The 8,388-nt window shown below is 45.3% G+C and overlaps 1 protein-coding gene across 1 annotated transcript in view; it reads left to right on the top strand.

Annotated features, from left to right (window-relative positions):
- Positions 1 to 4,212: 4,212 nt before the first annotated feature.
- CD58 (CD58 molecule) overlaps positions 4,213 to 8,388 on the top strand; it is a 37,327-nt gene continuing 33,151 nt past the window's right edge. Inside the window, exon 1 of the mRNA XM_026854908.1 lies at positions 4,213 to 4,326. Coding sequence (XP_026710709.1) covers positions 4,275 to 4,326 — 52 coding nt within the window. The 5' untranslated portion in view covers positions 4,213 to 4,274. The remainder of the gene's footprint in view (positions 4,327 to 8,388) is intronic.

Below are 8,388 nucleotides of genomic sequence, written 5' to 3'. Positions count from 1 at the left end.
AAAACAAACCTGTGGCCAAGATGTGCAGATGTGATTTAGTTTTGCACTGCTGTGTGTATTTGCAGAGTTGTTAAACAACATCCTGGCATGATTAAAAAAAAAAAAAAGTCTTATGAAATTGAAAACTCTGTTTTCTGAGTAGGTTTTTTTCCTGTAATCTCAGATTTAGTAATTCCAGGAAATTTTTTATTATACCAGCACACTGTAGTGGCCCTTCATGCAAGCAGTGAAAGCCACTCAGTTCCTCTGTGCTTAAAATGCTCTTACCTGTAAAACTATTTTGGTATGAAGAGTTTTGTGTTTTGTTTTTTTTTGTCTGTGAAATTAATTACTCAGTAACTACAGTTATATTAGTTCAGAAACTATATTGGTGCCACTGATTTTATTTCCCAACGGGAGTGATTATATAGTGGCAACTGGAACACTGTTGCAAAGACTTTCAAACCACATTAGATTTCTTTTAACAGTTCTTTACAATGCACATCACAAAGCACAATGTGATTCACTTGAGAATGAGTTAGCAAACAAACTTGATTTTAGGCACAAATTCTTTTCTTTACAAAAGTAGAAAAAAATCTCACTGTTTGCACATTCTTCAAATGCTGAAAATGTTCAGCTGAAAACGTCACCTGCTCACCCACAAAGCAACAGCTGGCAGAGACAGATAAGTACTGCAGATGCCCAGTAGTCAAGTGGAGTTCTGATCACAGCAAAATTCACTCAGACTGGAAAACTGTTCATTGATAGCGGAAACATTGCAGTCAGGGTAGCGGTGTAGGACCTTGGGGGAAACCAAGTGCGAATTAAGAAATGATGGCTATTTAAAACCACTCCCCGTGGTCTTTGCATTCCAGGAAGGGCATGAAATACATGCAGAGCTTAGCTCACTGTACATTAAGGCCTGGATCCTCTCTACTGCTGGAAGACTTGGTATCACAGCTCCTGTATTTTCTGTCCTTTGCCTGTGAAGTAGAAACCATGGCTTTACGTTAAGCACCTAGGCTCCGGTGTGTTGTTCCCAGGATTGACAGAGGAACCAAGTTTAGTTCTCACCTCAACAAAAAGCGATTCGAACTCCTGACTTTCAGAAGAGTCTCCTAACTGTGAGATAGTAGGAAGAAAACATTGAAGATTGATTTGGCAACTGAGGAAGGGAAAACATGGGCAAGTCTGATTGGGTACTCAGTCAGGAAAGGAGGAAAACCTGTCATTTTCCTGAGTCTTTCATGAGTACTTTGTGGACCTTCTACCTATATATGGCTGAGTAAGTATGCACAAGAAGGGAGAACGCATCCTTGTAGTCTCCCCAAAACAGGTATGGGCACCAGCCACCAGGCTCAAGTTTGTCTCTCACTTTCTTCACCCCATGAAACTCTAATCATCCTTTACAACATGGAGCAGCCCAGTAGGAAGAACTTAACCCGGCTCTGAGTATGTGTGTGTACCCTCCTGCAGTTCCTTCCACCCTAAATAATCTGTTTCTGAGTGAAAGTGTCAGTCTTGCTTCAGATTTCTCTCTGTTAACCCCAAAGTTCTCATAACTTACAGGAAAGTTATAGTGTGCTAGGTGGGAGGTGGCATCCTCCCCACAGCAAGGTTCAATCCAAAGTCTCTGACATCTTGGGGGGACATTTTACCTGACAAGAGGGCTAGTCAGCAGCAGAGAACAGCTGTTCCTGCCATCAGGATACGGCAGAAATGTGGCCACATTCCATTTCTTGTGTAGACACTGCAACTTGGAAGGGTGGGAAGCTCCCTTTGACACTTAACAGAGATCGAGAACGGAGGGGAAAAGGGAACAGAAGGACAGAAAGGCTTGTTGTGGGTTTCTGTCACTGAGCAAAATGAATTTATGGGCCTGACTCCATTTGGAAGCCAGTTACATGCCATGTCATTCCAACATAGCTCTGGAGAATGGATCAGTATTATTCTGGTTTTGGAAGAACTGAATGAGACAGCATTGCTCAGCTCAAGGTGCAGTGTCATTCTAGCTTAAGCTGCAGCCTGCTGAGATGAGGTAAGGAAGCTTGCAGCGATTCCTAGGAGGAAAAAAAAAAAAACACAGAACGTTTTCAGGGTTGATTTTAGAAGGTACTCTGGTTAGAGATCTCTGTGGCTGGCATTTTTTTTTTTTTTTTTCCTGAACTGCTATGTGCACTGTTGTGTGAAGAGTGGAACTGAGGTCGCTCCAAGTGGCATTGAATAGCCCAACACAGTGCCTTGGCAGTGAGTCATGGGCCAAGCTGTCATGGATTAAAGTATTGACACGGTAATGATTCAGTAAGAAATCTGGATTTATTAATAACTAGCAGCAATTTATCAATACAAAATAATTCAGAAATGTTGAAAGAAAAGCAACTTATTTACAGATTCTAAAATGACAAGATTCACAGTAACTTACTTAATGGTACCTTAGTTTATACATCTATACGTGCACATACACAAAACGTACAGAGACAAAAGTATTTGGATCCACTAGAATGAATACAAAATGTAAAACCAAACACACAGAAACAAAAGTATTTGGATCCAGTAGAATGAAGTACGTACCCACACACCAAGAAACAGAGAAAGAACAGGTGAAATAGAAGCTAGCTCAAAGAAAAATATCCCTCTTGAGTTTAGAGCAAATAATCACAATGCCTTGGCATTCCTCAACGGACAATAACTGAGACTCGAGCGGGTTGACTTCGCCCTGGCCTTTCGTCAGCTCTGGCAGCAGATGACACCTTAAGGGTTTTGGTCCCTGAGAGGCATCCCAGCTCAGGGGAGATACTGCTCACAGACCACTGCAATCCAGGAGAGCTCTAAGGCTCTCCCTTGTGGTCACCATTTCTAGGGTCCGAGATAATTGACTTTGCCAGATACCTTCTGGTGCCTTCCAGCAGTTGCACAAGAACGTGATGAATGTGCAACTCTGTTATTGTTCCCATTTGACCACATCCCAGGCACAGGTGTGCCAGGCCCTTAGGAGATGATGGGCCCTTATAACTGTTTGGGAGCAATGGGGAGGGGCAGGAGCCAAGCTCATTAAGGGGGCACCTTTTGGGGGGATGTGGGTGGAATAACACCTAGCACCAAGCAGCCCAACAAGGAGGGGCAGGGAGGGGTGAGAATTGCACCACCACACAAGTGCACCAGGAGCGAGCCAGCTGAGGAATAAACCTGTGGTGAGAGGCTCCCTGTACAGCAATGGTGCCATGCTGGTATTCCTCGGGACAGGCACTCGAGGGTCCTGGGACCCGGCGTGCTTTGAGGCTGCAAGGTCTGCAGCTGGATTGTCCTCAGCCAGGATAACGTGCTGCAAGTGGGATGCAGGAGAACGACGACGAAGTGTCCACTTGCAGTGAAGTGACTCAGTGCTGTGAGGAAAGCTGACTCAAGGCCGCTAGTATTTGGCAGATTATAATTTTTTCAATAGCTGCTAAGTATTAATATTTCCTAAACGATTGCAGTGTTTTCCCTTTCTTCCTCAAAACCACTCTGTAGCGTCAAGATGCTAGTGACCCACAAAAGGGAATGTAAGTTTGGCTTAGTTTTGTGAATGGGCTTCTGAGCAGCTGGTGCGGAAGGAAGCCCCTAGAAGTCAGAGCTATTTTCTGTTTATTTTTTTCCCTTCGCTCAGGCAGAAGGGTCACCTCCCCAGAGGCCAACCCAGCCTTGGGTGAAACAGGTGAGCATGGCCAGGCTGTGCCTCGAGCCCACCCCTCAAACAGAGATATTGCCAGGTGTCCCCCAAAGAGAACAGTGGGCATTTTGGGGAGCATCGCTGTCAAACTCCAGGCTCCAGGGAGTACTAGGTTTAAAATGACCATCATTTTCTGAGGTGGCAAGCGGCACGTTGTTACCTGCTGAAATTTGTTCTCCCGCTAATCTGGGGGGCTCCCACTCCACATTAAACTGATTTAACTTCAGCTTTTCACCCTACAGAGGTGAAACTTCCCTGCTGTAAAGAGCAACATGACACTTTTTGCCGCCAGCACTTCCTTGTGTTCTTGCGCCCCATGAACCAGCAACGCCCTTGTGCAGCACCACCGCACACCCCAGCTCCTCTCTGCCCCCCCAAGACACACCAAGACACAGCGGAGGTGGCCGCAAAGTCTGAAATCCCCTTTCCTAATGGGGAACCCCGGTTACCCAACACCCCGGAGCGGCCTCCCGCCGCTGCCCCCCGCCTTCCCCGGGATGGCGGGGAGGGGCCGCCCGGGGAAAGAGGCGGCGGGAAGCCGCGGCTCCTCTCTTTCGGTTTTTATTTGTAGTTTTTAAGAACCGTGATGAAGCCGCCGGCGTTGCTGCGGGGGCTCCCGTTTCTTGTGTCCTTGCTGGGTAAGTTGGGGGGGGCGTGGGGGGTGTGGCGGCAGCGGCGACCCCTTCCCCGCCTCCTGGCTCCCCCTCGCCGGTGTCGGGGCTGAGGGAGCGGCGGCAGCGTTAATGGCCGCGCTGTGGGGAAGGAGCGGGGCACCCCCGTCCCCATCCTTGTGCCGAGGCGGGGGGGCGGTGGCTTCGCCGTGGCGGTTCGGGTTTAGCAGCCGCGGTGGGTTCCTGGCCCTGGATTTTCGGTCCCTCTGAAGGGCAGAACCAGGTAGCTGCTCCACCACCCCCCCCGCTCCTTCCCCGGCACAGTGTCACAGTATCACCGAGCGGTGCGTTTAGGGTCTCCCTCTCTGTTCTTGGCACGGCGACGTGCTTGTGCTGCTGGTCTCAGATTCCTGTAAAGCGGCAAGTTACAGTAGGGAACGGGTGTGGGTTTTATGGTAGCCTCGCATGACTTTCCTGAGCAAGTGAAATGGTTCTGCACTGGGCGGGAGGCACCTCGGAAACAGGGGAGCCTTCGCGCTCCCAGCGCACCTTTGTCCCCAGTTCCTGAGGTCTCAAGGAATTTAAGAAACTAGCGTTTATTTTTAAAATATTTGTGTCATCCCTGTATATGGAAATGCTGTTTATTTTGTATTCTGTCCTACTTCTTGCTCAAGGAAGAATCATCAGAGTTCTCAATGGTTTTGCATTGTGGTGGTTTTTTTTTTTTTTTAAAGTAAACTATTAACTTTTGGTGAAATAGTAAACAAAGGCCTTCTTAATCCAAATTCCACCCGTGTGCCTGAGGAGCATAGCCCCATGCAAGGGCTATGGATATGAGAAGCATAAACAGAACTTGTGATTTTTTTTAATTGCAGACAGATGTATAAACTATATCATTGTCATCAGAGGTAGCTCCTATTGCTAGAAGGGCCAAGTGGCATGCCTTGCTTTATGTAGTTGTTATCATTCCTCTAAGGTATTTCTCGGTTACTTTTTTTGTTGCTTTGGAATTTCCTGGATGTTCCTAAAACAGGGCCTGTTGCATCCCCTTTAAAAAAGAAAGAACAGTCTCCTACTGTCTTTCCCGAAGGCTTTAAGAATCTTGTTCTGCTTGTGAGTGTTCAGAATAATCCCCTGAGATGTCCTCCAGTACTATGCCAGAAGTCTTCAGCTTGTTTGGTTTGACTAAGATTGTGAGGTCCAGCTCAGCAGCCAAGACTGTAAGAGAGCACTGGGACCGAGTGTGCGAGGAGGACCAGTGGAGAAGCCAGGACTCCGCATATCTCTGCAAGTCAGTCTGCTCTTGTTCAGCTTTAGACACAACTTTTTCATTTAACCTGCAGCACTTTTGCAGGCAGTTCTAAATAAGTGTTAGTAATACATGATAGAGTATCCTCTTGTAACTTTCTGTGTGTGAAGGCACTTTGTTACCTCACCTTACCTTACACAAGTTGGGATGCCGCTGCTACTCTGAGCATCTGAGTCCAAGCGCTGGGTGAGTGAACTAGAGCACCTAGAAGCATTCTGTGTCTGTAGTGAGGTTCATCTGGAAGCCAGGGAACTCCTTCAGTGTTCTGAGCATCAACTCATTTTTAAGAAGTATTCCTACCTTCTAGTTCTTGAGTATTTTGCTGAGTTCTTTAATGCCTCGTTTCCCAATCCGACTTCTTTTTCAAAAATCGAGTTAAGTGGAGAAAACCTGGTTCACCTAAGAGCAGAAGTTACCGTATACAATACTGAGCATGGGCTGACAGGAAAATGTTGTTAACAGCGCTCATGTTTTATTTCTGGCTTCTTCTGAAAGTGACAGACACAGAAACCAAGCTTACCTTAAATGTCACTTTTTGTTTCTTTCTCATTAGGCAGTTTAACAGGTTTGGGTCGGCTTTGTTTTAAAATTTCTTCCCTTTCTTTCTTATTGCACAAAAATTGTGCTCCTTTCTATGTGTTCGTTGCTCGTAAAAGTACCAGGAGTGCTCAGTGTTTTTTCCTGTGTCTTCCCACTCCATGAGAGGTGTCGTGGGCACTACATCATGAGGCATGAGGAAGAATGGGTGGAAATCTGGACTCCTAACAAAATTGGGTTGATTGTAGAGTGTACTTAGTTTGGTAGGCTGACTTGTGAATCTTCTGAATAAAGAGGAAGTTCTGAATTTCTCACAAAGGAAAAAAAATCTGCTGCCCCCTGCTTAAAAAAAAAAAAAAGTGCCATTGATATTTAACACTAAAGGATGAACACAGAGTGAAAAATAGGTTTTTTAGCTTAATGTGGTTAATGGTCTTAGTCCTTAGAAAGCCAGGGTCATCTCTGGCTTACATGCACAGACTGCTTTGATCTTGGGAGTTGACAGTGTGTTTCAAGTTTTTTGTCAAAAAACCAACCAAACAAAAAGATTTGATCGTGTATATGGATTTGTTTTTTGTTTTTTTTTTTTTAAATGATCCTCCTATGACTTTACAGTCTTATGAGACCATACTGGCTGTGTTCAGGGTGGTGTGGCTGTAGGCTCTCTGGGTGATACAGGGTTTGGAAGTGACATAGGTTGTTGTTTGGAGTATGTTGAAACTGGTGTTGCCAGAGGACAAGAATGGTTCCTCTCTGTCACCTGTTTGTGCCAACAGAACTGCAAAGATGATCTGGCTGAAAATGAATTTGATTGAAGGAAGGAAGTTGTTGAGACAGATGATTTTCTCAGTCCTGTTGATCATATAGCTACATAAAGGCTGTGCTGGGTCAGCATAGAAGTGCTATCTGGATGTTGGGAGTAAGTGGCCAGAGGATTTGAATTCCCAGATCTCCCCCTCCCTTGCCTCACACCGACATGTGCTGTCTTGGGCAGTCTAGATTTAGCTCATTGCGTTAATGGAAATGTAATTTGTCAAAAAAATCTGTAAGGTTAATGCCTGGTGTTGGCTCAGTCCAGGGAACAGGACCCTGAGACTGCCAAAAGGAGGGCAGAAGCAGCTGGAGGGGAGGGAGAGCGGGATGGCCCCCCACACCCAAACCCCATGAGTAGGTTCAGGTGTTTGCTTAATTGTCCTGAACTAATTAATTGTCCAGGGCAGGGGGCACAAGATTTTTACAATAGGAGTTCTGACATTGCAGCCTGCTCCTATGTGTGACCTGAAAAAAGGCCTTAGTGGTTATGTTCTTGACAGAAGAACTAACTGAATCTTGCCTCAAAGTACAGGCAGTAATAGTCTACTATATAAATCCTTCTGAAGCTGGACTTAAGTGATTAGGTTATCCAAAGTTTGTATATGCAGAGCATCTCGTAGTGTATCTACAGAACATACAAGTATGATTTTTATGTGCTCTCTTCCGACTGTTGCCCCATGTAGTTCCTCTCACAGCAAAAGATTTGGAAACCATGGTCCTGCAACAATCCCCCCTCTGTATGGTGAATTCCCTGGAGTACTGCTCTGTTAGTGGACTCTGACTTCCCCAGAATAGATGAAGTTTTCTTGCTCTAGAACTGCACATAAGAAAGTCTTGTAAGGCAGGGATCAGTCTTTCTTTGCTTCTTAGGGAATGTCTTGCACTTTCATAGAGTTTTATAGTAAGATGGGTTAAATCAGTGATCAGAATAAATGTGACTGAATAATTAATAACATCATAATACTGCTCAGAGGTAATTTCTGGGGTCTGAGGCTCAGGATGTAGAAGGACTATACAAAGCTAAAATCCTTGGGTTGTAAGGCTGCGTTATTATCTGAGTGGTAGGAATGGTGGAGGTGAACTCACATTTGTGCTAGCTAGGTAGTAAAAAGCAGTGTGACAAACTGCATGTAGTTTGCTTACCAGAAATGAAAACTCTACTTAATCCAGGGTGATGATGAGAGCTGCGGGTAGGTGAAGTGACCAATGTTAGCCACAATACCACAGTCCTTAAAAGTTAGAGATGTTATGCTAGCTAAAATGCTGGTAATTTTGTGAAGCTTTTTCCCTTGCAGCCTTTACTGTGGTCCTGGTGATACCATACACATCTTGGTGTGTGAACAGGCAGGCTTGCTAGTGATGGAATATTTTTGTTGATGTTTTTTAGTATGAAATTAATAGACTTACCTAGAACCTGTCTCTTATACACA

Source organism: Athene cunicularia (assembly GCF_003259725.1).
Source record: "Athene cunicularia isolate RWA chromosome 1 unlocalized genomic scaffold, athCun1 chr1_part1, whole genome shotgun sequence".
NCBI lineage: Eukaryota > Metazoa > Chordata > Aves > Strigiformes > Strigidae > Athene > Athene cunicularia.
This window is presented reverse-complemented; position numbering and strand designations above follow the sequence as displayed.